This window comes from Zingiber officinale, chromosome 8A (assembly GCF_018446385.1).
Source record: "Zingiber officinale cultivar Zhangliang chromosome 8A, Zo_v1.1, whole genome shotgun sequence".
Taxonomy (NCBI): Eukaryota; Viridiplantae; Streptophyta; class Magnoliopsida; order Zingiberales; family Zingiberaceae; genus Zingiber; species Zingiber officinale.
Genome location: NC_056000.1, coordinates 766,813 through 793,346, shown reverse-complemented (window position 1 = coordinate 793,346; position 26,534 = coordinate 766,813). Strand labels below are relative to the sequence as shown.

Genomic DNA, 26,534 nt, shown 5'->3' with positions numbered 1-26,534 from the left:
CGAACTAGGCAAATATCGATGGGAGCCGACCCATTTTTTCGACCGATTGGCAGATGGAGCTACCGGGCCCTCCCGAACTAGGCAAATATCGATGGGAGCCGACCTACCTCCAAGCCGCTATGCAGCTGACCTGAAATTCCACATACATATGCTGCTGCTTGAGAGCGTCTTGTACATGTTTGGGTTGAGTCCCGTTTGAGCCGCCCTACACTTTTGGTGAGCCATTTTTCGTTCCCTTGTTTTTGGGTCTAACTGTTTTTTTCTTCTCTTTTGTAGCTAAAGTCATGCTTAAGGCTTTACTTAGTGACTCCTCTAAGTTGACCGATGAAGAGTTGGAGACTCGTGGAGTCGCCGAGCTGGAGAGCCATGGATTGCTACTGATTGGGACCTCGGAAGAGCAGACCAGTGAAGGAGAAGCAACTCGAATAACAGGGAGTGATGGTGCTCTAACATAGGCGAGCTGCCTCTCGAGCGACCCTCCTTGGTGCCTGTAGCGGTGCCTTCGGAGTCGACGACTTCCGTGGAGCCATTGATCCAGCGCCAATGTCGCAAAAGGCTCCGGACAGAGGCTCTTGTCCGCTCCGCCACTTCCGTCCCTCAGATCTCTGCTACTATGCCACACCTCGACCGCCTTCCGAACGGGGCAAAAGCTCCTCTTCTACTGCTCCCGAGGGAGCACTGGGCGGGCCAACTTCCTCCTCTTCCGACCGGACATCCTCCCTCTCCGAGCTGCCGTCTGGCACAATCGTCGTGCAACCTCTATCTTATCTACCATCAGCGTCGGCCGGCCCCTCGGCTCCTTTTTCCACCATTCGTTCCACACCAACGTCTAAATCTAAGGATCAGGCCAACTTAGAGCCGATCGAATCCAATTCACACATGCATGTAACAACCATCCTTAGATTGCCTACTGACGAATGGTGGTACCCCGATCCCGAGCAGCCATGCGTGCCTGAACACAAGATAAGGATTCAGAGTCCGTTGGCCTAGACCTGAGCGAACGTCAAAGCCAGGGCGGCGACCATCCCTCCAACTAAGTTGGCTGATCGGTTCAACCAAAACTCCACTGGGATAAGTTCGTATATTTTTAAGTTTATACTTTCCGCTCCGCCTTACATAGCTAATTTTTTTATGTAAAAGTTTTGGGTGGATGACCTGGCTCTCTGCCAAAGGCTGGCCCAGTTGAACCACGAGCTAAAGCAAGCACAAACAAAGGGCAGAGACGTGGGCGCTTCCCAAGTCTTTGATCAAACGCCTAACTACAGAGGTGACGCAATTAAAGGAAGATTTGGAGAAGCAATCTGAGCAACTTCTTGGATCCGAGCGGGCCTTGACTGTGGAGAAGGACAAAAATCGCGACCAGGTCGTCGAGCTGGAGAAACTTAGGAAACAAGCCCAGAATTTTGAGGCAAAGATCAACTCGGCAAACGCTTGGAAGGTCAAGGTCATTAAAGACCTTGACATAAAAAATAAGGAGGCTCGAACCCTGGTGAAGAAGTTGGCAGAGATGAAGGCGACTCTGACTGCAAAGCAAGTGGACCGTACTACAAAGCAGGTGAGTCACGAACTCCAGCTTGGTGAATACAAAAGAATAATCGACGAGAAAAACGCTAAGCTACAATCATTAAAAGCCGAACTTGCTAAGTATAAGGAGGAGGAACCCGGTCGGCTGGAAGCTCACATGGTGGAATATCTCTGCTTTAGGGATTTCAACCAGATGCTGACTAATCGGACCATCAAATTGTTTGGCTACAACATTGACGGGACTATCAAGCAGCTAAAAGAGGGTGACTATCTCTCCGCTAAGGTTCCTCTGTCCTTTATAAAAAGGCAGAAGATTTTGGAGGTGCTCCCCCATGACGTTATTGCAGACCTGGCGTAGTTTCCATTAAGTTCATTGGTAGCTCCTTGTAAGAAACTTCGTAAAAATCTTCTAAGTTTAATGCAATGCCTGCCCGTTTCGCGTCTCAGAGCTTTCATTCTATGAATGCGTCAACTTATAGCTTATTCCTTTTTGTTCTTGGGCTTAGCTCTCCTGATCTATTCAAGCAATATGGAGCGTGGGAGTGCAAGAGCTAAACTTGCTTATAACTCGACTGAACGACGCGAGAGCTAAACTTGCTTATAACTTGACTGAACGACGCGAGAGCTAAATTTGCTTATAACTCGTCTAAGGACGCGAGAGCTAAACTTGCTTATAACTCGATTGAATGGCACGAGAGTCTAGGACACTTAGCGCGAGAGCTTAGTTCTCTTATAACTCGGTCGAATAGCTCGAGAGTCTGTAAGTGTGAGAGTAAGCTCACTTATAACTCGGCCGATCGGCTCGAGAGTCTGGATACTTAGCACGAGAGCAAGCTCGCTTATAACTTGGCTGAACGACTCAAGAGTATGGATACTTAGCGCGAGAGCAAGCTCACTTATAACTCGACGGATCGGCTCGAGAGTCTTTAAGCGTGAGAGCAAGCTCACTTATAATTTGGCCGATCGGCGCGAGAGTCTGGGACACTTAGTGTGAGAGCTTAGCTCTCTTATTACTCGGTCGAATGACGTGAGAATCTAGATGCATGAGAGCAAGCTCACTTATAACTCTGCCGATCGACACGAGAGTCTGGGTCACTTGGCGCGAGGATAGCTCGCTTATAACTCGGTTGATCGACACGGGAATCTAAAAACATGAGAGCAAGCTCACTTATAACTTGGTCGATCGACCCGAGAGTCTGGGACGCTTGGTGCGAGAGCTTAGCTCGCTTATAACTCGGCCGAACGACGCGAGTGTCTGGAAGCATAAGAGCAAACTCACTTATAACTTAGCCAATCGACTTGAGAGTTTGGAAGCGTGAGAGCAAGCTCACTTATAACTCAGCCGGTCGGCGTGAGAGACTGGAAGTGTGAGAGCAAGCTCACTTATAACTTGGCCGATCGACGCGAGAGTCTGGGACACTTGGCGCGAGAGCTTAGCTCGCTTATAACTTGGTCGAACCGCATGAGAGCCTGGAAGCATAAGAGCAAGTTCACTTATAACTTGGCCGATCGACTTGAGAGTCTGGAAGCACGAGAGCAAGCTCATTTATAACTTGACCGATCGACACGAGAGTCTGGAAGCATGAGAGCAAACTCACTTATAACTCAGCCGATCGACCCGAGGGTCTAGGACATTTGGTAATTTTTCATTCAAATTTTCTTGCATTCATAGAACAAATATTTTTACAATTTACATAAATTCGATGCAAACTTACTACCCGGCCTGATAAAGCTGTAGATGGTTTGCGCTCCATGGTTGGTCTAGATTCCTCCCATTTTTATCTTGCAGATAATAAGATTCCGAGTTGAGCCTTTGTGCCACTTTATATGGCCCACACCACTATGATTTTAGTTTGCTGACATCGTCGACTGACTTGATTCTTTTCTATACCAAATTACTGACCTGAAATGATCATGGAATAATCTTTTTGTTGTAGTTCTGCTTCATTTTTTGCCGGTACGTTATCGGTCGAACGACTGCTTTATCTCTGATTTCATCTACTAAGTCTAACTTTATAAGACGTCGCTCGGAATTTTCTTCATCATATAACTATCTCCGATCGGATGCAACGCCGATCTCGACTGGCACCACAACCTCTCCTCCATACACCAAGTGGAATGGGGTTAGGCCAGTGACTTCTTGAGGTGTAGTGCGATAAGCCTATAGCATGCTTAGTAGCTCGTCGACCTAGCTTCCCTCAAGGTTGTCGAGTCAAGTTCTGAGTCCGTTGATAATTTCTCTGTTGGTAATTTCTGCCTGGCCATTGCTTTGAGGATAAGCCACAAATGTAAAGGCCTGCAGGATGCCATAACTCACACACTGTCTTCCATCCTTGAAATTGCCTCCCATTGTCAAAGACAAGCTTGTGAGGGATGCTAAATCGATACACAATATTTTGCTATAAGAATTTGATAACCATCTGCTCGGTTATCTTAGCGAACGGCTCGACTTTCATCCATTTAGAGAAGTAGTCCACGACCATGAGGAGAAATTTTCTTTGACCTGTCGCTATGGGAAAAGGTCCAACAATATCCATGCCCCACTGGTCGAACGGGCAAGAGACAATGGATATCTTCAATTCTTCCGTAGGTCAGTGTGGTATGTTTTTGCATCTTTGACACAATAAGCAAGTGGCTACCGTCCGAGTTGTATCCGTTTACAGGGTTGGCCAAAATATCCAGCCAATAAGATCTTTCAAGCCAACGGACGACCGCCCGGATGACTTTTGCAAGAACCTTGGTGCACTTCCTGTAAAATATATTGAATATCCTCTGATCCGATGCATTTGAGCAATGGTCTCGAGAAAGCCATCTTGTATAAGTGATCCCCTATTAATGTGAACTGCCCATATCTCTTTTTTATCAACCGAGCTTGTTCCTCGTCAGTCGGCATGTGGTCCGTTCGGAGGAACTCAATCAAAGGTGTTCTCTAATCACTTGGTGCTTCAGCTTCAGCTGGTCTTTCAATATGAGCCACTAACAGTACTTGCTTGACCGACTTGCCCAGTGCCAACGGGCTCAAAGAACTAGTTAGTTTGGCCAGCTCATCCGCATATTGATTGTCCGCGCTGGGGATCTTCTGCACTGTTACCTCTTGGAATCCGGCCTTTAACTTTTCGAAGGCCTCGATATATAATTTCAACCAAATATTATTTATTTCAAATGCACCCGAGAGTTGTCGGACTGCTAGTTGAGAATCTGAATAAATAAAAACCCGTATGGCTCCCACATACTTGGCTGCTTGTAGACCGGTGATCAGAGCTTCATATTTTGCCTCATTATTCGTAGCCCGATAGGTAAGCCGAACAGACAGTTGCATTCTGTCTTCGCGTGGTGTATTAAGAGTATGCCTACTCTACTGTCCTGCCGAGTGAAAGATCTATCCACGTAGATTCTCTATGTTTCCTCTGGCTCGGGATTCTATATTTCTGTCACAAAATTGGTTAAGGCCTGTGCTTTGATGGCCGATTTGGGAAGGCACTGTATGTCAAATTCGCTTAACTGCACAATCCACTTAATTAACCGTCCGGACTGCTTGGAGTTGAGGAGAACTAAACCTAGTGTACTGTTAGTTAATACGATTATGGAATGAGAGAGAAAACACGGATGTAACTTTTGAGTGGCCAAAATCAGCGTGTACGTCTATTTCTCTAGACAAGGGTAGCGACTTTCAACATTTTTTAATAAATGACTCAGGAAATACACTGGCCTCATGGTCGTCCTGTCGCACCATTGCTGACCCGATTGCTCGTTCTGTGGAAGGCAAGTAGATCCAAAGTGGTTCGCCGGTGGTGGGCTTTGCAAGTACAGGTAAAGAAGATAAATAAACTTTGAGCTCTTCCAGTGTCGTATCACATTCAGGGCCCCATTGGAATTTGGTGGCTCGACGCAGAATCTTGAAAACTGGCAGTCTCTGATCGAACGATTTGGAGATGAATCTTGACAAGGTTGTAATTCGTCTAGTTAGGCGCTAAGCTTCCTTCAGATTATGTGGAGGGGCGTATCTTGGAGTGCCTTTACTTTGTTCGGATTTGTTTTAATCTCCTCCTCGGTTATGATATGACCGAGGAAGCGTCCGCTCTTGACCCCAAATAAGCATTTATTGGGGTTCAGCTTAACTCCATATTTTCACAAGGTTTAGCATGCTTCCTTGATATCTGCACAAATATCAGCAGTTCGAAGGGATTTTATTAATATGTTATCAACATATACCTTCATATTTCGGTCGATTTGTCAACGGAACACTTTGTTTATGAGTCTCTGATATGTCGCTCTTGCATTCTTCAGTTCAAACGACATGACGTTGTAGCAGAAAGTTCCGTCGGTTGTGATGAAACTGACTTTCTCTAGGTCCTCCTTGGCAAGTGGGACCGATGGTATCCTTGATATGCAACCAGCATGCATATCAACTCGCAACACGTGGTAGAGTCCACCACCTGACCGATGCGTGGCAAAGGGTAGTAGTCTTTCGGGTACGCCTTATTCAAGTCTCTGAAATTGATGCAGACTCGCCATATGTTCCCTGGCTTGGATACTAGTACAATGTTGGCAAGCCAGCTTGAGAATTGCACCTTTCTGATATGTCTAGCTTCAAGCAACTTTTCCACCTCCACTCGGATAATCTGATTCCGCTTCGCCTCAAAATCCCTTTTCTTTTATTTGACCGGCTGAGCGTCCGGTCGGACATGCAACTCATGTTGCATTATTGCTGGGGAGATCTCCGAGAGCTCATGGGTCGTCCATGCAAATACATCGTGATTCTGCTTCAAGCAGGCAATTACCTTAGACTTCTTCTCGGGGCTCAGATCAGCTGCGAGGAACGTGGTGGCGTCTGGTAGGCTGGGATTAAATTGTACTTCTTTTTCTTTATAAACCAGAGTTGGGGGAGCCTCCCGAATTGTGTTGAAGTCGTTGAGCTTTCCGAGCGGCTCGAGACTCGACTCTTACAATCTCCATATTGCATTTATGTGCCACAATCGCTTTTGACTTCGCTGACCGAGTCGTCAACAATGGTACTTGATCTTTTGGCAAAACGTAGAGTCGACGGCTCGGAACTCATTCAGCGTCGGTCGGCCGAGGATTACATTGTACGTGGAAGATGCGTCCACCAAGTCCTCATGAGCGGCTCCTCCCCCAGAGAGATGGCCAACTGAACCTGGTCGTTCGATAACAACTCGTTGCTCGTAAAGTCGTATAATGGGGTCGTCATAGGCTGGAGTTCACTTCGGTCTATTTGAAGCTAATTAAATGCCTTCTTGAATATAATGTTGACCGAGCTGCCCGTGTCAACAAAGGTCCGGTGGATGTTATAGTTGGTGATTACAGCCTTGATAATTAACGCGTCGTCATGAGGGATCTCCGCTCCCTCCAAATCTTAAGGACTGAAACTGATTTCGGGTCTCTGTGCCTTTTCCTCGCTGCATTCGACCGTGTGAATCTCCAATCGTCTGACATGTGACTTCCGAGCCTGATTGGAGTCATTGTCGGTCTGGCCTCCTACTATCATCCTGATGTCGCCCCAGGCGGCATTGTCGCAATTTTCCTCCTCACGGGTTGACAGGCGTGGCCGCTCGGTAGATGCGCAGACATCTAATTATCTCTTTGCTGAGATTGTGGTCGGTGCTACTCAGTAGGTGTATTGCCATGATCGTGTTGCCTGCCTGATCGACGGTGATGGTGGCGCTCGGGAGATGGAGATTGATGGCGGAATCCCCGGGGGATAGATCGGTGCGACCTTGGGTTGAAATGGTAACAATCTTTCGTGTTGTGGGTTGTCGAGTGGTGATAGGAGCAGAATAGCAGGGTCTACCGCCAGGGCTCAGGAAATCTTGCCTGCTTTGCCTCCACATGCTGCACTGCATAGGTTCGGGGCTCCTAGTGTTGTTGTGATGTGCCTGCTCGAGGCCCTTTTGGCGGTAAATGGGTGTAAGCCGCTCGGTGTTTTGGGACAATCGTGAGCTCGAGAAAGCCTCTTCAACATTGATATACTTCGTAGCCCATCCAAGCAGATAATTGAAGACTCTTGGAAGCTTCTTTATAAGTGAGCGAAAGAAATTGTTATCTGTAAGTCCATGTGAAAAGACACTTACCAAAATTTCTAGGGTGGCTGACGAGACGTCCATGGCCACTTGATTGAATCTTTTAATGTAGGTCTGTAACGCCTCCTTAGGCCCTTGTTTGAGCAAGAACAGGTTCACATTCGTCTTTTGATAGTGGCGACTGCTAGCAAAGTGTTGGAGAAAAGTCGTTTGGAAATCCTTGAAGATACAGATGGAGCCGATAGGCAAGCGTTTGAACCACCTCTGCGCTAAACCGGATAGTGTGGCGAGGAACACGTGACACTTGACTCCGTCGGTGTATTGGTGGAGTGTGGCTATGTTGTCGAATGTGAGTAAATGGTCATCGAGATAAGTTGACCCTGTATACTCTCCGGTCGTCAGAGGTCTAAAGTGAGGTGACAACTGATCGTCGAGGATTTCTTGAGAGAACTGTTTGTTTATCTGCTTGGGAGAGTTGTTGAGTCGGGGTGTTTTGCCTTTCCGCACATCCCGAATGGGCGCATTCTCGGAAGATGATCCTTATGTTCTTTTGGTTTGGTCATACTTTTCCGAGGGCGTGTGGAATAACGCCCGGATCAGCGCGTTCAGTGCTTGCTGGAAGGCACCTATCGGCTAGTGGTTCGGCTTGCGGTCGGTAGGGTCTTTCGAGTTCTTTGGTTAGCTCTGACATGTTGTTGATACAGCTGGGTTGTTTGGCGTTCGGTAGTCGGCTGCGTCCTATTGTTGTTGTGGCAACATTCGTGCAGCTCGGGCGTTCACTAGTATCAATTGCTCTTCTTGCGTTAACGTCACGGTAGTGAGTTGTCCAGTGTCCTCCATCTTCAGGTCTCGAATGTAGGTGTAGTTCTCACAGATGGTGCCAAATATAATCTGTTTGAAAGCTGAGAAGATGGTTAGCTGGGAACGTGGCTCTGCTGTTATCTGGATGAAGACTTCGCGCTGTCCTGTAACACAGGGAGCGTTAGTGCCGGGTCAAGGAAGGAGTCCCGGTGTTGGCCCTTCGACGCTCAAGTCAGTACTTGGTTCTGGCGAAGAGAATAATAAACAGTAGTAGAGAACATGTGGAATAATGGAGCATCGCATACTCCCCCTGTAGATAGAGACTCCCTTTTATAGTATCATTGTAGTGCCTATGCATGTATCCCAAAGCGCGTTTTCCAAAGCTTTCTAAGAAAAAACAAGTCGAAAAGTGTTTCTGACACATTTCCTGAAGCGAACATATAAATCTTTGTGATGTGATAGGCTAGAAGTTTCTAAAGTACGATTTGCCTGCTGGACATTTTCTGCTATCGGTGGCACAAACTTCCAAAAAGAGTACGATAAGATATGTATGTGGATCCCGTTGTAGGCTAATCGGGGGCCACTCGGTCAGGATGTCACCCGCTCGGCCATATAGAGTGGAGCTACCGACCTGTTCTTTACTCGACTTTACTGTTGTTGGAAAGGTTCCTTGTGTCTGATCAGACCTAAGGTCCGATCGGCAAGGGCGGTGGGCCGAGTAATTTAGTATTTGGCTCTTACCCTCAGCTGCATGTTGCGGAGGACGTCCGCTCGGATGGTCTGGTTGGCCTTTCACATTCGACCGGCTCTTAGAGCCTACTCTGCCAACCTTGCCTGATCCGTAGTCCGCAGTCTCGTAGTTCATCCGACCCTGCGACTTTAACCTCCACGTCAGCCAGTCTTTACTTTTTAACCCATTTTTAGGGTGCCTATTCTTTATCAACGTATCAATTACTATGTATGTTCTGAGTACAGCTTTTAAACCAAATAAAGACAATATACTTATAATAAACTAAAATCACATGGGAGAGGTAAATTTTGGGATACCATGCTAGATTTAAAGTTGAACCTAATTACATTTGGCTGCATATTGAACAAATGAAAATTTGGTTTACTCAATATTATGCTTTTATCAACTATTGTTTTATCATATTAAGAGTAAGGATGACACACCACCACCACATGCCTCCATGTCATGGGGCTGTGTGCCACAGTGATATTTAGAGATTGAATATAATATCCAAAATAGAACATTTTGTATTATTACTTGAATAATGAAAATACATAGAGGGATCCTCTTTTTGAAGTCTTTACCATATCTCGGTCTTATAAAACTCAAACAAAATTAGACCAGCTATGCTAGAAATACTAAAAGTAGAAATAATAAATATAAGTAGAACAAATTTTTTTAGAGTTTTTAGAATTAATAAGCTATTAGGTATAATGGGTTTAGTTCCACAGTGGCACTGCTAGGTTCAGGGTTTTATCATGAGTCGTATCTCATAATCAATAGGCATAATATTCAATTTCTCCAAAGTTTACATGGTATTAGGGTATCCCTTCTAGATCTATTTTGTCTTTCTGATATGAATCTGTTTCTTTATTTATTGATTTTATGCTTTCCAACCTTCTTCCTATGATCATTTCTCTTCTTCTTTTAACTTCTTCATTGGAAGACATCCACCTTTTTATGCTCAAATCTCCCACTCATTGCTCCTATAATCCAGGAAGGCCTCCAAGAGGTTGACGTCCAAAGAGCTTCCTTAACAAGTTGGCATCCTTGTCTAACACACATTCGATTGAATCTTGAGCAGCCTCTTACTTTCTGGTGGAAGCAACAACTTGGCCTCCCGCTTGCTTCAGAGTTCAGGTCATGTTGTTAGGAGTCCATGTTCCAATTCTTCTTTATTTCAGCAAACCTCCAGCCAAACCCGAACAGAGAAAATGCCATGTTCTCTCCTTTTCCTAGTTCCAATAAAGAGTTGAGCTACATTATTTATCTCATTCTTGTGTTTCTTTTTTCTTCAACCTACTGCATACTGCTGTATGCGAGCAGTGCTTCAGGGAAAAATCCACTTAGAGAGATTTCTTCGTAGGATGTCTCTCTTTCCTATCTCTTTGTCAATGTATTGATTTGTCATTTGAGGTGGAAGATATAATCACTTATGTGCTCTATCAAAAGTTTTTTTTTCCGTCTACATGTGGTATTTTGTTTTGGGTTTCACTATCGTTGTGTCTAGCTCATGTTTTTGCTTATTAAGTGTAACAGGTTTACTTCCACATTAGTACTTTTAGATTTAGAATTTTTTGTGTCCTATACCTACCTGAGTGAAGTTGAGTACTTAGACCACTTGATGTAGCACCAATACCATAACAAGTCCTATGCACCAATCAATAACCTTACTAATAACCTCACAGGGAAACGTGCCTCAGTTGTTGATCTCACAAGAACGAAGATAATCTCTAAAATAGAAAATTTTGTCTTATTGCTCAAATGCCTAAAATAATGAGAGAACCTATGTCATGGGATTTATGAAAAAATAAATTTGGATTATTATAAATACTAAAAATAAATCAATTAAAAATAAATAAAACTAAAGTTAGACCATCAAGCAGTTCATTTTGCATGAATAATTGATTAAGTATCTAGTCTCTATATATATAGAGAGAGAGAGGACAACTTGAAAGGAACTATCCTTTAGTTCCTTATATTCAAAACTGGGCTACAATATTGGACCCAACACCATGAATTAACCAGATTTGACTTGTCACAAAACGTGGTTGACATAGGAAAAAAAGATGATACAACACAGTATAGCACAATTATGGTGACAGATTGATTCAGCACATTTACTAAACGAATTATTTACTTTAAAAAACTTTGGTAACCTTTTACAATACATGATGTTACGTCATAAATTTTTCATCAAAAAAAAGTTGATAAATTTTAATTATTTATATGATTTTAAATTGATACAACATGATAATTTTTTTTTTACACAACATGACCTACTTATAACATGATTATAAGTAGGTCATGTGTTTTGTCAAAAACAAAGTTGATAAATTTTAATTATTTATATGATTTTAAATTGACACACAACATGATAATTTTTTTTTTTTACACAACGTGACCTACTTATAACATGATTAACATGTTATGACATGAGTTGCTAGTTCTATTCAAAAGTCAAATGGATTTTGCTAAATATCAGAGTTTGTATGTGCAACACCTATAGTATTTGAGTTTTTGGCAATTTCAATTTTCACGAAAATATGAATGAACCTGAACGGATAATGCATTCTCTGTTTTACTTCATACTTATTGCGATGCTAGAATGTCACATTAACTAGGGATGACTTAGATCATGCATCTTGGTACTTTGTATATGTGAAGTAAAAAAATGCCAATATTCTAGTTGCAGTATGTTTGCTTGTGACTACAACGCTTCTGGATTTGATATTTGAGTTTTATGCTTCACTGTGACGACTACAATTACATTTTGAAGTCTAAAATTTATCAAGATTTTAGTTGAATGGTCAGTAAACAGACTCTGTTGTCATGGTTCACAAATTTTCAGGTAGCTTCCTTTTTATTATATTTGTCAGATGTAGATGAAGGAGGAGAAACCATGTTTCCTTATGAGGTAAAAGTGAGGATGTTGCCTTGAATATCATTGTTGCCATTTTCCATTTAATATATTCTTTATTCTTGAAACTTTTAATGCACTAACAGAATGGATTAAATATGGACATTGGCTATGACTATGAGAAATGCATTGGTTTGAAGGTGAAACCTCGCCGAGGAGATGGACTCCTGTTCTATTCTCTTTTTCTAAATGGCACTATTGACTCGGTAAGTCATAATATTTGGCACTTCAATCATTTGTAATTGTGACCAGTATAATTAATTGCATAACGATGGAAATAGTTGATTGTAGTAGATTGCAGCAGCTCAAAACAATTACAGCCTTAGGCATTCTTGTAGCAAAAATGACAAATCATCATTGTCTAGTCCATGGGTTGAAATGTTGTTCCGTGCTGCCTGGCACGGACGATTTTTACCATTCCGTCGAGCGGCCGAAACCAGCACGGGAGGCATCCCCATCTCGGCAAAACCGGAGGAGACGCGGGACTCCTCCGGCGGTGTCCCGCGACGACTTTTGCGACTCCGAATGCGTCGCCGAACGCTTCCGATGACCCTTCCGGTGCTGCCGAACGCCTACCGCGACGATCGTGGGCAATGATTGCGGGCGATCTCGCATCCGCGAGCTTTTTCTTTTTCAATAATTAATTATTTTATTTAATTAATTTAAACAATTCCTAAGGAGGATGTGTGATATTTCGAAGAGGCTTTGATAAATCTTAATTAAATTATCCTGATAAAATATATAAAAAATATATTTAAAATTAAATAAATTTAATAAATTTTATTAATTAATATTCTGAAAAAAATAATGTTTAAAATTTCATTTAAAAATTTTAAAAAATAGAATAATTCTTATTTATATTCTAATATATTTTTTATTATTTAACATTTTATTTGATTTTTTAAAAAAAATCTTTAAAAAATCTAAAAGAAAATTAAAAATCTATTTTTTAAAAAAAATCTAATAAATTATATTAATATTCTGATATTTTTTTATTATTTTAAATTTTTTTACTTAATATTTTTTTACTATTTAAAATATATATTATTTAATTAATAATTAATTAAATGAATAAATAGTTCATTTATATAATAATTATTATATATAAAGTAATATCTTGTATTCATTTATACTACTACTACTGATCCTGTCCGAGCGCTGAGTCGGCGGACGTTGGGGACGTGGCACGCTCCGCTGTCTCCGACTGGTGGTGTAGCTTTCCGACGATCCTGCAAAGAAACCGAGCCGGGAGAGATTCCCCGGCGACGGCCCTCCGACGCTCAAGTCAGGCAACGAACGAGGTAGAGTAACGTGACTACAGTAAATAGTTGCGCATACCTTCGTCGACGTCTGGGGTCTTTATATAGGACCTCGGGGCGGGGAAGCGCGGGCACGTTTCCTGACGCGTGCACGCTTCCCCAAACATACCTTAACAAGCCTGTGTCAGAAAAGTGCCTCTGGCGCCATTCCGCAATCGTCCGAGCATAAAGCTTCCACCGTACGATTCTGCGTACGGCTCGACCGCCAACTTTGCTGCTTGTCGGCGGCAGACGTCTCGAGGATGATGTTATCCCCTGTCTCCTTTGTCCTCTTGCGCCCCTTGTCTGTTCCAGGGCCGAGCGGATCGACCGCTCGGCAAGCACATTACTCCTGCATCGGTCATATGCTCGGCTGAGACTGCTGCCTGTGTTGCCTTGTGCACCGGCCGAACGGTGAGCCTGCTCGACCCTTGAACCTTTTTATCTTGAGCATTGGAAACCCGACCCCTAGTCAGGTTGTACTCCATTCGGTTCGGAGAATTCCCGGCCGGTCGGCCTGCAGGACCCTGTCGGTAGGCCTGCTCCGTCTGGTCGGCCAGTCCCCGGGCTGACTATCTTGACTTTTGACCTCCACGTGCCGTTGACCCCCCGCTGACAAGGATCCCCCGTCCTTATCACCGGATCAACTATTATTATTATTATTATTATTATTATTCCATTTTAATTTTAATTATTGATATATTAATTCTATTTAAATACAACTATTTTTAATTATTTTTTTCTAACTGATCCTGTCCGAACGCTGAATCAACGGACGCTGAGCACGTGGCGCTCTCCGAACTGCTGACGTGTATCTCCGACCGGTCGTACGGATCTCCGGCGAACCTGCAAGGAAGTCGGGTCGGGAGGGGGTTCCCGGCGACGACCCTCCGACGCTCAAGTCAGACAAGTGGACAACAAAGAGGTGGCTCCGAATATGCGAGAGTGCGTACCTCCGGCGAAGTGTGAGGCCCCTTATATAGAGCTGTGAAGAGGCTCACGCACACATACCGAGGCGAATACGTGTCCTCTAACCATACCTCAGTATGAGTATGTCAGAAGAGCTTACCTGACACCATACTGCTACAGTCCGAGCACATCTATAATGGGACAGCGGAACCCTCTATCGTAAGATCCTGCGTATGGCCTGGTCGTTGAGCATACCCGCTGTCAGAAGCTGTTCCCTTGTCCTTTTGTCTCTTCTTACCCCATGCCGAGCGTCCGGCCGGTCGGCCCTTCCCTCACGTCTGGCCGGTCGTATGTGCTGGTCCGTTCGGGGGATTCCCGGTCGTGTGCTCTGCTGACTATTCACAGTAATGCTACTTTATGCCTTCGGCCGAGCGGGCTCCCCTATCGGCCCGGCGACCCTGTTCCTCATGAGCGTCGGAGACCCGACTCCTCGTCGGGTTGTTTTTGATTCCGCTGAGACCTCGTTCGGCCGACCGGTCTCCCCTTCTCCGGTCGGCCATTTGACCCTTTGACTTCCACGTAGCATTGACTTCCCTCAGAGGGGGGTCCCTGTTCTTACCGCCGGATCACTTGCCTCCCCTTCAAGTCTAGTCGAAGGAGGCGATTAGTCCGACTGACTAGACGATTGTTTCGCCGAGCGGCTCATCCAAGGAACCATCCTCCGCTCGGCTGATGTGGTGCTAACTACGGCCTCAGTCAACGCCACCATCCCTCGGATCTCCTTGGAATTCGCGCCAATCTCCGTCATTAAAGCCAAGCACGCGCTCTGTGCCTCGATAAGGCGCTTATTAAATGCTCTCCCGTGGTGGAATGCCACGTGGCATTGCTGCCGTCATCGTACGGCGGCGGCGTCGCAGGCGACGAGACCGAAGCGATTTGAAATGGACGGCCCGATGCGTGCTTCGGTTCTCGCGACCTGAATCCGACGGTGGAGGCCGCTCGGGCTCAACCCTATAAAGCCTTCGCTTTCTCCACCTTCGCCGCATTTCTGTTGTCGCGTGCTTACCGCGGCTTCTCGCGTTCCAGATTTCCGACGATTTTGCTCTTCTGTTTTCGGCGATCTCCGGTGCGCTTCCCTCGATCCTCCTCTTCGTTGTAAGGTTCTCCTTCTTTCTCTCTTTGGTTCTTGTGTTTTCTTTGCATTTCTTTCCCGAGTTTCGATCATCAGGGTATCGTTTTGTTTGCTGTCTTCTTTCTCCTATCCTCTACCTTTCTTCGCCTTTTTTGATTTCGTCCGCTCGGCCAATGGCTAGCTCCTCCCAACCTCTAGACCAAGCCCTCGGCCCATGGTATACTAGCATGGAGTCGCGCTACGATCGTCGCGACGCCGATATTTTGATGGAAAATTTTGACATCCCATCTGACTTCGAAATAATCTTACCCACTTCCTCCGCTCGGCCTCACAAACCGCCGCGCGGAGCCTTTTGTGTTTTCCGCGACCAATTCACAGCCGGTCTACGGTTTCCCATTCATCCCTTCATCGTTGAAGTCTGTAATTTTTTCGGCATTCCGCTCGAAAGCCTAGTCCCCAATACTTTCCGCCTTTTATGCGGTGTCGTTGTCCTGTTCAAAATCCACCACATTCCCCTCCGACCGGAGGTTTTCTATTATTTTTATTACACTAAACAGTCCGAACTGGGCACATATATGTTCCAGGCTCGGCCCGGTTTAGTTTTCTTCAATAAACTTCCTTCCTCCAATAAGCATTGGAAAGAATTCTACTTCTACCTTTGTATGCCCGAGCGGGCCCCCTTCATAACGAAATGACAGATCGGACCACCAACTTTACCAGAGCTCAAAAGGTTCAAAACCCGACCGGACTATCTTCATGCTGCCAACATGCTGGCCGGTCTGAGGTTTGACATCAACAAATTCCTGCCTGAAGGGGTGATGTATATATTCGGTCTGAGTCCGACCAGGACCCCCCTTCCGAGCGGCTTCGGTAAGAATTTTACTTTGTGCATTCGTTTTAATTGCTAACTGATTTTCTCTGTTTTCCCTTGCAGTGAACATTGTCATGGAGTCGGTGATGGCTGGAATTTTGAAAAAGAAGGCGGCGGCGCTCGAGGCCGCGGCGGCCAAAGAGATGGAGCAATTGGGCATTCAGCCGGTCGGCTCCAACGAAGGCGAGAGCGAAACACATGCTGGGGAGTCGACCGCCCAGGCTTCTCTCCCGGAGCCAGCGGCTGGCGCAACTGCTAATCAAGAGCCTTCTGTTCGGGAGGAGGGCTCGGCTCAAGAGAAAGAGCGCCCCCTCCGACAAAAGAGACGCCGAGCGGAAACGCCACTCCGCTCGGCTACATCTGCGGTTCATCCCACCGAGCGGGCCACCGCCGCTTCTCGAGGCAAAGCGCCAGAGATCGAGGCGATTTAACTGGACGCGTCTGCGGACCCCCTTGAGGCCGTTCCGATCAGCGCCCTTCCACCTGCTCCTCGCAAAGTCCAACGCTCAGCGATTTTGTCGCAGTTTTCGGCGCCGGCCTCTGATCCTTCCCCGGGTTCCGCCCAGACAACGCCCGGTCGGCGTCGCACCATCCGGGTTTCCCTGCGTCTCCCCATCGAGGAATTAATGCCCGAAGTCGATCGGCCAACAACGCCCGAGCACCTGATCACAATGAAAGGCCCCTTAGCTGAAATGTGGGCCGACGCTCGGGCACGCGTCGCGATGATTCCACTCCGCAATTTGGCCGACAGCCACATGCAGCATGCCACTGGGGTAAGTGTTTTCTTCCGTAGTTTTTTACGCACTCCTTCCGACCGACTTTTAATGATCTTATTAATTGCAGAGATGGGTGGAGGAGATAGCTGTATCCAACCGCCTGGCGATGGTGGATGGAGAATTGAGAAGACTGAAGGCTGCAGGCGGTCCGCCCAGCTCCCAAGGCCCTTCTTACGCTGAGCTGCAGAAAGAGCTTAAGAAGGCCCAAGACTTGTTGGCGGCCGAACAGAAGAAGACGGCCGATCAGGCGCACAATCTAGCCGAACTTGATCGCCTGAACAAATCACTGGATCGCAAGATAAGCCTGGCCACCGAGCGGAAGAAGACGGCTATCTCCGATCTGGAGAAGAAGAACGTAGAGGCTCGGGGGCTGGAGCAAAAAGTAAAGGAGTTGATGGAGCAACTGGCCAACGAGAAGATTGCCCGATTGGATGAGGTGGCGAAGCTTGAGACTGCTTTACAAGAACATCAGGCGGCCGCCGATGCTTCCCGAGCGGCACTTAAAGAATATCCTCTGATATTCGTTCGTCCGCCCGGGGTATTTATAGTCGCCGGACCGACTCGATTTTTAACGATGGTGATTGTCGGTTTTCCGCTCGACTTTTATAGACGCCGGCTCGTCTCTACAGTTTAACGTCTGGGCTAGACGGTCTTCCGCTCGGAGGATTTATAGACGCCGGCTCGTCTCTCGATCTTTAACGACGGAGTTCGTCGGCGCGGATATTTATAGCCGGTCGGCGCGGCTCTCGATTTTTAACGACGGAGCTCGTCGGCGCGGATATTTATAGCCGGTCGGCGCGGCTCTCGATCTTTAACGACGGAGCTCGTCGGGCTTTTAAGCCTAATTTGGACAACGTTTACCTGGCCGAACGGCACCGGGTCTTCGGAATTGAGCCTTTGACTCGTACAATATACCTCCGGCTGAGCAGCTCGGGGCCTTCGTCGTCGGGCGCTTGGCTCCGATAATTTACCTCCGGCCGAGCGGCACGGGGCCTTCGGAATTGAGCCTTTGGCTCGTACAATATACCTCCGGCTGAGCAGCTCGGGGCCTTCGTCGTCGAGCACTTGGCTCCGATAATTTACCTCCGGCCGGCGGACGGGGCCTTGAATTGAGCCTTTGGCTCGCTGATACTCCTCGGTGGCACTCGGGGCCTTCGTCGGCGCTTGGCTCAGATAATTACCTCCCCGGCGCGGGGCCTTGAATCGAGCCTTTGGCTCGTCTGATATACCTCGGTGGCGAGCTCGGGGCCTTCTGCGTCGGCGAGCTCAGATAATTACCTCCCCGAGCGACACGGGCCTTGAATTGAGCCTTTGGCTCGTCTGATACTCTACCTCGGTGGCGACTCGGGACCTTCGTCGTCGGCTTGGCTCAAATAATTACCTCTGAGCAGGGGCCTTCGGAGAACTAACCGTTCGGCTATGAACACAGAATGCCTTGGGAATAATTTGTTTCCTGCGATAAAAGGAGTACAGCTATTTTGAATTTACACAAAATAGAGCAAAAGTGCACCTCTCACCCAGCTCTATATGACTGAAGGTGATTTGCACTCCATGGCCGATCCAGCATCCGACCTTCCGCATCCTTAAGGTAATAAGCGCCCGAACGGAGCTTCTCGACCACTTCAAAGGGTCCTGCCCAGGGAGCTTCCAACTTGCCAACATCTCCGACTGGCTTGACTTTCTTCCAAACTAGGTCGCCTACTTGAAAGGCTCTGGGGATCACGCGCCGGTTGTAGTTCTGTTTCATACGTTGCCGGTACGCCATCAGCCGGACGGACGCTTTAGCTCTTTCCTCTTCGACGAAGTCTAGCTCCATGTTCCTCCGTTCGGCGTTATTTTCATCATAATTTTGTACGAACGGACTCCACCCCAACTTCAATCGGGATAACTGCTTCGAGTGAAATGGAGTGACGGCCGTTCCCTCCTTTGGTGTCGTGTGGAGAGCCCATAGGACACCCGACAGCTCGCCCACCTGCCTCCTTCATGGTCGAGCCGAGCCCGTAAAATCCGAGAATCTCTCGGTTGGTTACTTCGACTGACCGTTACTTTGAGGGTATGCCACCGATGTGAAGTCTTGCTCGATGCCATAACTTCGCACCACTTCGAGTAGCTTCGGTGAATTGACGTCGTTATGGGAGCGGAGTCGTCTTGGGATGCCAGCGAGATGATATTTTGCCGTATAGAACTTTTAACCATCCGCTCGAATATTTTGCAAGTGGCTCAAACCCATTTGAGAAGTCGACCGCCACCATAAGAACTTCCATTACCCGGTAGCCATGGGAAGGGTCCCGATGTCCATCCCCTTGGTCGAGCAGGCGAGCCACGATTGATGCTTTCATCTCCTCTGCGGGTCGGTGGGACATCTTGTGATACTTACAGGATAGACAATTTACAACGGTCCGGGCGGCATCCTTTTGAAGTGTTGGCCAAAAATACCCGATAGCAAAATCTTCCCGGTTAACGACCGTCCGCCTGGATGTCCACCGCACGAACCTTGGTGCACTTCTCGAAGGATGTACTCGGCATCTTCCCAGCTGACGCATTTTAGGAGCGGACGGGAGAAGGCCTTCTTGTAGAGTTGATCTCCTACGAGGGTGAACCGACTAGCCCTTCTCTTCAGTAAATGAGCTCCTTCCCGGTCGGAGGGGGTAGCTCCCGAGCGCAAAAACTCCACAATAGTTGTCCTCCAGTCGCTCGGGTATGTGATGCCCTCCATCCGATCGACATGTGCTACTAAAGATACTTGCTCGATCGGCTTCTGATAGCCGACCGGGGATAACGCGCTTGCCAGCTTGGCCAATTCATCCGCCACTTGATTCTCCGCCCGGGGGATCTTCTGAATAATCACCTCCCTAAAGTTGAGCTTAAGTTTTTCAATAGCCTCCACGTAGAGCTTGAGCCTTGTACTATTTATCTCGAAAATCCCCGAGATTTACTTGGGAATCTGAATAGAGGATGACCCAGACGGCTCCAACGTGCCGAGCGGCCTGCAATCAAGCAATAAGGGCTTCATATTCTGCTTCGTTGTTGGTCGCTCGGTAATCTAGCCGGACGGAGAGCTGCATTTGCTCTCCTTGTGGGGACAGCAAAACTATGTCAATTCCGCTCCCGTGTCTAGTGGACGATCCATCCACGAACACTTTCCACACAGCTTCGGGTTCCGGGTCCTGCACCTCCGTCATAAAATCGGCTAAGGCTTGTGCCTTGATAGCCGAGCGGGGCTGATATTGGATATCAAATTCGCTTAGCTCGGTTGTCCATTTGATGAGCCGTCCGGAAGCTTCTGGATTTAAAAGCACTCATCCCAACGGGCTATTGGTCTTGACGATAATCGTGTGCGCCAGAAAATAAGGACGAAGTCTCCGAGCGGCTAGGATCAGAGCAAAGGCCAACTTCTCGAGTCCGGTGTAGCGGGTTTCAACATCTTTCAAGATATAACTAAGGAAATATACAGGTTGCTCCTCACTTCCCGACCGGACTAACGCTGATCCCACTGCCTGCTCGGTTGAGGATAAATAAATGTACAACGGTTCGCCGACAGCTGGCTTGGCCAGCACAGGTAGGGAGTTTAAGTACGTCTTCAATTCTTCAAAAGCCCGATCGCAGTCTTCATTCCATTGGAACTTTGTAGCTTTGCGGAGGATTTTGAAGAACGGAAGGCTCCGGTCGGCAGTCTTGGAGATGAAGCGTGATAGCGCTGTAATCCGACCGGTCAGTCTCTGTACTTCCCTTATGTTTCTGGGCGGTAGCATGTCCTGAAGAGCCTTCACCTTACTAGGATTAGCTTCAATACCCCGTTCGATCACAATATAGCCCAAAAAACGTCCTCCTTTGGCGCCGAACAAACACTTATGAGGATTTAGCTTGACCCCATATTTTCTAAGTGTACGGAAGGTTTCTTCCATATCTTTGCATAAAGTGGCCGCTCGGAAGGATTTGATGAGGATGTCATCTACATAGACCTCCAGGTTGTGTCCGATTTGCTCGCGGAAGACCTTATTCATCAATCTTTGATATGTTGCTCCGGCATTCTTCAGCCCGAACGGCATCACCGTATAGCAATACGTCCCGTCCGGTGTAACGAAGCTAACTTTTTCTTGATCCTCCGTGGCGAGCGGCACTTGATGATAGCCTTGGTAGGCGTCCAGCATACATATAAGCTCGCATCCGACTGTAGAATCTACGAGCTGGTCGATTCGGGGCAGAAGGTAGAAATCCTTCGGGCAAGCTTTGTCCAGATCTCTGAAGTCGATGCACACCCTCCATTTGTTGCCCGGCTTGGAGACGAGCACCACATTGGCTAACCAGCTTGGGAATTGAACCTCCCGTATGTGGCCGGCCTCTAAGAGTCTTTCTACCTCCGCTCGAATGATAATATTCTGCTCGGCGCTGAAATCTCTTCTCCTTTGTTTTACTGGCCGAGCGTCTGGCCGGACGTGAAGCTTATGTTGGGCTATGCTGGGGGAGACACCGGGCAGCTCATGCGTCGACCAAGCGAAGATGTCATGATTCATCTGGAGGCATTTGACCACTTCTTCTTTCTGTCCGTCCTCCAGGTCGGCGGCAATAAAGGTTGTAGCCTCCGATCGGCTCGGATGGATCTGAACCTTCTCCTTTTCATCATAAATTAAAGCAGGAGGTTTCTCGGTTATGGCGTGTACCTCGATCCGTGGAGCCTTTCGCGCGGCGCTGGATTCGGCTCGGACCATTTCCACATAGCATTTCCGAGCGGCCAACTGATGTCCTCGTACTTCACCGATTTTGTCCTCGATAGAATGTCGACACAACTGCTCGGAATTCGCTTAACGCGGTCGCCCCAGTATCACGTTGTAGGATGAAGGGAGTCAACCACCACAAAATTTGTTGTCCTCGTTCTCCGGAGCGGTTCTTCCCTAAGGAGATAGCCAGTCTTACCTGTCCGACCGGGAGAACCTCGTTGCCCGTAAACCCGTAGAGTGCAGCTCGCTCCAATCGATTTGTAGTTGATCAAAGGCCTTTACGAAGATGATGTTGGCGAGCCCAGTGTCAATGAAGATACTGGATGGTGTAGTTGGCTATCACCGCTTTGATAATAAGGGCATCATCATGCGGCACTTCAACTCCTCAAGATCCTTGGGCCGCGATCTCGGGCCCGCTCGCCTTTTCTTGGCTGCAACCCACCTCATGGATTCTGAGCTGCCGGGCGCTTGCCTTTCTTGCCCTGTGTGAATCTCCTCCGGTCGGCCCACCCGCAATAATATTGATTTCTCCCCGGGAGGTGTTGTTTCTGTTCTCCTCTTCCCGAGCGGACTGCCTAGGTCGCTCATTGGACCGAGAACGATCTTCATGCCTTGGAGGGAAGCGCTGTTCGGGAGATCTCCTATATGTTCGCCGACCGGACTCTTGATGCCGCTGCCGGCGGTCGGGCGAAGGCGGTCGACGCGGGCCACCCCGTCGTACGGGATGGGTGATTGAAGGCAGGCCCCGACAGTCGCGGGTGTTGTGGGAGTCAGTATTATGGAAAGAGCAAAACATTGGGGTCCATACCCTTTTTTTCTTCATCTTTAACCGCTTGGCCGCTACCTTTTGGACCACCGGGGACTTCGCATGATATGCCCGGGATGCCTCAACTCTTGGTCCTCTTGGTGGCTGATGGGCAGCGGGCTGCTTCCGTTCGGCATGGGCCGGACGTTCGGCATGAGTTCCCTTCCGTCGGGCAGCCTCCGCCTCTTCCACGTTTATATACTCATTCGCCCGGTGTAGCATGTGGTCGTAGTCTCTGGGCGGTTTACGAATGAGCGCGCGGAAGAAGTCCCCTTCCACGAGGCCTTGCGTGAAGGCATTTACCATTGTCTCCGAGGTGGCTGTGGGGATGTCCACCGCTACCTGATTAAATCGCTGTATATACGCCCGGAGAGATTCTCTTGATTCTTGTTTGATGGTGAACAGGCTGACGCTTGTCCTTTGATAACGTCGGCTGCTCGCAAAGTGATAAAGAAATGTCGTTCGGAACTCCTGGAAACTAGTGATAGAGTCGTCCGGCAACCTCCGAAACCACCTATGTGCAGATTCCGATAGAGTGGTGAGAAATACCCGGCACTTTACGCCATCGGAGTACTGATGCAAGGTGGCGATGCTGTCGAACTTCCCCAAATGATCGTCGGGGTCGGTCGTCCCATTGTAAGCTCCGATCGGCGGTGGTGTATAGTATTTTGGTAACGGATCCCGATGTATGGCTTCAGAGAACTGTCGGTGAACCTGCTCGGGCGGTACGCTCGCTCGGGGAGCTTTGCCCTTCCTATGATCCCGAACGGGAGGCTCATCAGATGAAGATCCTTGCTCCCCGTGAGCGGGCGCGATTTCTGGGGGAGTACGGAAGAGTGCCTGAGGGAACCCTCCTGTTGAAACATATTCTGGGCGGTCTGCTTGCGCCGCTCGGCCTGCTGAAGCCGAGGTTGTTTGCTGTTGCGCTCGCTCAGCTTGTGCTTTCTCCTTTTGCTGCGCCACTATCTTGGCTGCCCTCGCCTCGACTATAGCGTCCAACTCTTCTTATGAGAGTACCACGGTATGTAGTCTTCCAGCCTCGTCCATTGCCTCTGCTCGGATGCAGGTGCGTTCCCACAGACGGCGCCAAATTGATCCTGTCCGAACCAGGAGTCAACGGACGCTGGGGATGTGGCGCTCCCTGCTGGATCCTCGAATGCTCCGGCGAACCTGCAACAAAACCAAGCCGGAGGGGGTTCCCCGGCGACGGCCCTCCGACGCTCAAGCCAGGCGAAGGAATAAGAAAGTATGTGGCTCTGAATATGCGAGACTTGTGTGTGTACCTCCGGTTGAAGAAGTGGAGGCCTTATATAGACCTCTCGAAGGAGCCTGGGCATACCAATCGAAGCAATCACCTGCTTTCAACCATACCTAGGTGTGGGCCTGTCAGAAGGGCATCCATAAGACCATACTGCTACTGTATCAACCTCTCCGTGACGTGATGGTGGGGCCTTTAATAGTGTCATCTTGCGTACAGTCTAATCATCATGCCTTTGCTGACATACCATATCCCGGGCCGAGCGAATAGGCCGCTCGGCTAACCACTGTTCCCTCGCCACGATTCCGGCCGAGCGGACACCTCCGCTCGGCCATTCTGTCCTCGGCCGAGCGGGCGCCTCCGCTCGGCCACTCGACTCCGGTTCTGCTTTGGCGTCGGAAACCCAAACCCTTGGCTGGGTAATCTCTGGTTCCGCTCGGGCGGGACCCCATCTGTGGGTCCCCCATTCTTACCGCCGGATCACTTATAATTACTATATATAAATAAAAAAATACCGAAATTATATCGACACGATACGGTACCGAATCGTATCATTCCGGTCTGAGATCGAAACCTCGACACGAGTCGAAATTTTAAACTTTTATCTAGTCAAATTGTTGATCACAACTAATTGAGGTGCCTGCGTAGAATTTACCTTCCTCTATTGAACTTTATAAACTCTGTCATTATTAATATTTAGTCCAATTAAATTAATTTTTAATACATTAACTAGATTTTCCTTCTCTTTCTTTACTTTTTACATCTTCAAGTCTAATTAAATCTAATAAAAAAAATCAATTTAGAGTTGTTTCCAAATGGTAAGTACAAGCACAGTGTGAGTGAATAAGAAAGGGATTTAGATCTACAAAGATTCCATTTTTTTCTTAGAATTCTCAGGTGATCAAAATGCATGGTCATATGCTCTGATGGTGTTGTTGCATATCAATAAATTATAAAAGAAGGGACCGTCTTTTTATATGTTTGGGTTTGGCACCTGTATTCAGTTTTATATAGATTCGTCGAATTATTTTCTTAGCAGTAGGTAGGCATTATAAGTAGCATCATTAGCATCAACACAGAAATCTTATAGTAACTTTGTCTATAGAATCTCATACGCCACGAACTATTTGAAAGACAAACGAATTTGATGTTAATATGTTGCATCGGAGTATGAGACAAGATGGACACAGAAGAGAACGAACTTGAGCGTATATTGCAATGCTTTTGCTTTCAGTTCGTAGTTTTTCTACATTATTGCTTTACCATAGAAATTGTAATTTTGGCCTCTTTTGAAATGAAGCATTTGTGGGTTTACCATAGAATCCGTGAACTGATTTGACTCCTGTGCTTTTGCAGACATCACTTCATGGCAGCTGCCCTGTTATCAAAGGGGAGAAATGGGTGGCAACAAAGTGGATCAGAGATAATATTGACAAGTAGTCCAAAGTTGTTATTGCATCAACGTAGTATCCTTTTTGCTATTTTTGTTTTGTTTTTGGTTTTTTTTTTTCAGTTACTACCCCTATTCATCCGTGTGCAATGATCAAACTATAACTTTGAGCAAGCAAAAATGTAATTTTGTCATCAGTTTGGTGGAAGAATTATGGGCCTTCAATGCATCTACTCCGATAAAGCAAACTGTTATATGCTGGCAAAGGAATTCAATCGTTTATACCCTGTGAGTGTGTGTATATATATATATATATAAATTAAAAAAGTGTTTGCCAGGTCATCAGATTGTTTCTTTATTCGCGTGATTCTTTAATAACTTGAATCTTATTATCTGGTGGTAAAAAAGTGGAGCAGTCCAGTCTTTCATGGTAGCCCCGTACCTCCTTCCAGGAAATAAATTCTAAAAGTTTATCTAGTCTCATATAGAGTTTTTTTTTTTTTTATAGAGATATCAGATAATTTAAAATAATATCTATAAATCAAATCATGTCTCTTTAATAATAAATCCTAATTGAGAACCAACTCAGTTATACAACCTTTGATTTTTTTTTTTTTATATAATCTAGATATTTAATTTTTTTTAACCGATAAATTTTGGAGATCAACTTGATTTTACAAAAATTTTCTACTGATCAAATCTTATTATAAAAAATGATTAATCAAGTAATATTGAATCTAGCATGATAGATTCAATTCTATGGAAATTTTCACTGAGGAAATATATGCTGAGAAACAAATTTTCAATAATAAGGATCGAATCTTATTATCATATCCAGGTAGGGTTGCTACTGCATGATCATTAATTTCCGGTATACAGGTCTCTTTCATTCCACCTGATCATAATTACTAAATATCTTTTGGCAAAGAATAGACCGCATGGTTTGAGATAATTACGACTTCATAGTTCATACTCGATAACATATCAATATTTATTATATTTTTATAAAGTAAATACTCACGCGTGGCGTGGGTTTCTTTGCTGCACTCGATCGTCTCATTCATCCCCAACCGCAGTCGACGTCTCATGAATGCCATAACATCGGTACTGGCCGCCCTCCCTGTGACGGCGATCTCTCATCGAACTGACTGCTCTTTTTTTCTCTTCGAGCATTTGCAGCGGGGCCCGCAATCACAACCACAAAATGCGTGTACGAACAAGTGTTACTCAAAAGAACGGTTTCCAAATATCAATTTCTCGTGAGAATGATTATTAGTTGGGGATAACTGTCACTGGGATAAATTATGAAGAATTTTATCCCGTGATCATTTACATGGAATCAGATGACTCATAATGTCTTTTAC

At 46.7% G+C, this 26,534-nt stretch overlaps 1 protein-coding gene across 1 annotated transcript in view; it reads left to right on the top strand.

Annotated features, from left to right (window-relative positions):
• Positions 1-25,399, top strand: part of LOC122011742 (probable prolyl 4-hydroxylase 9) — a 30,918-nt gene extending 5,519 nt beyond the window's left edge. The window contains exons 6-8 of the mRNA XM_042568119.1: positions 11,945-12,010; positions 12,100-12,219; positions 25,137-25,399. Coding sequence (XP_042424053.1) covers positions 11,945-12,010; positions 12,100-12,219; positions 25,137-25,220 — 270 coding nt within the window. The 3' untranslated portion in view covers positions 25,221-25,399. The remainder of the gene's footprint in view (positions 1-11,944; positions 12,011-12,099; positions 12,220-25,136) is intronic.
• Positions 25,400-26,534: the final 1,135 nt, after the last annotated feature.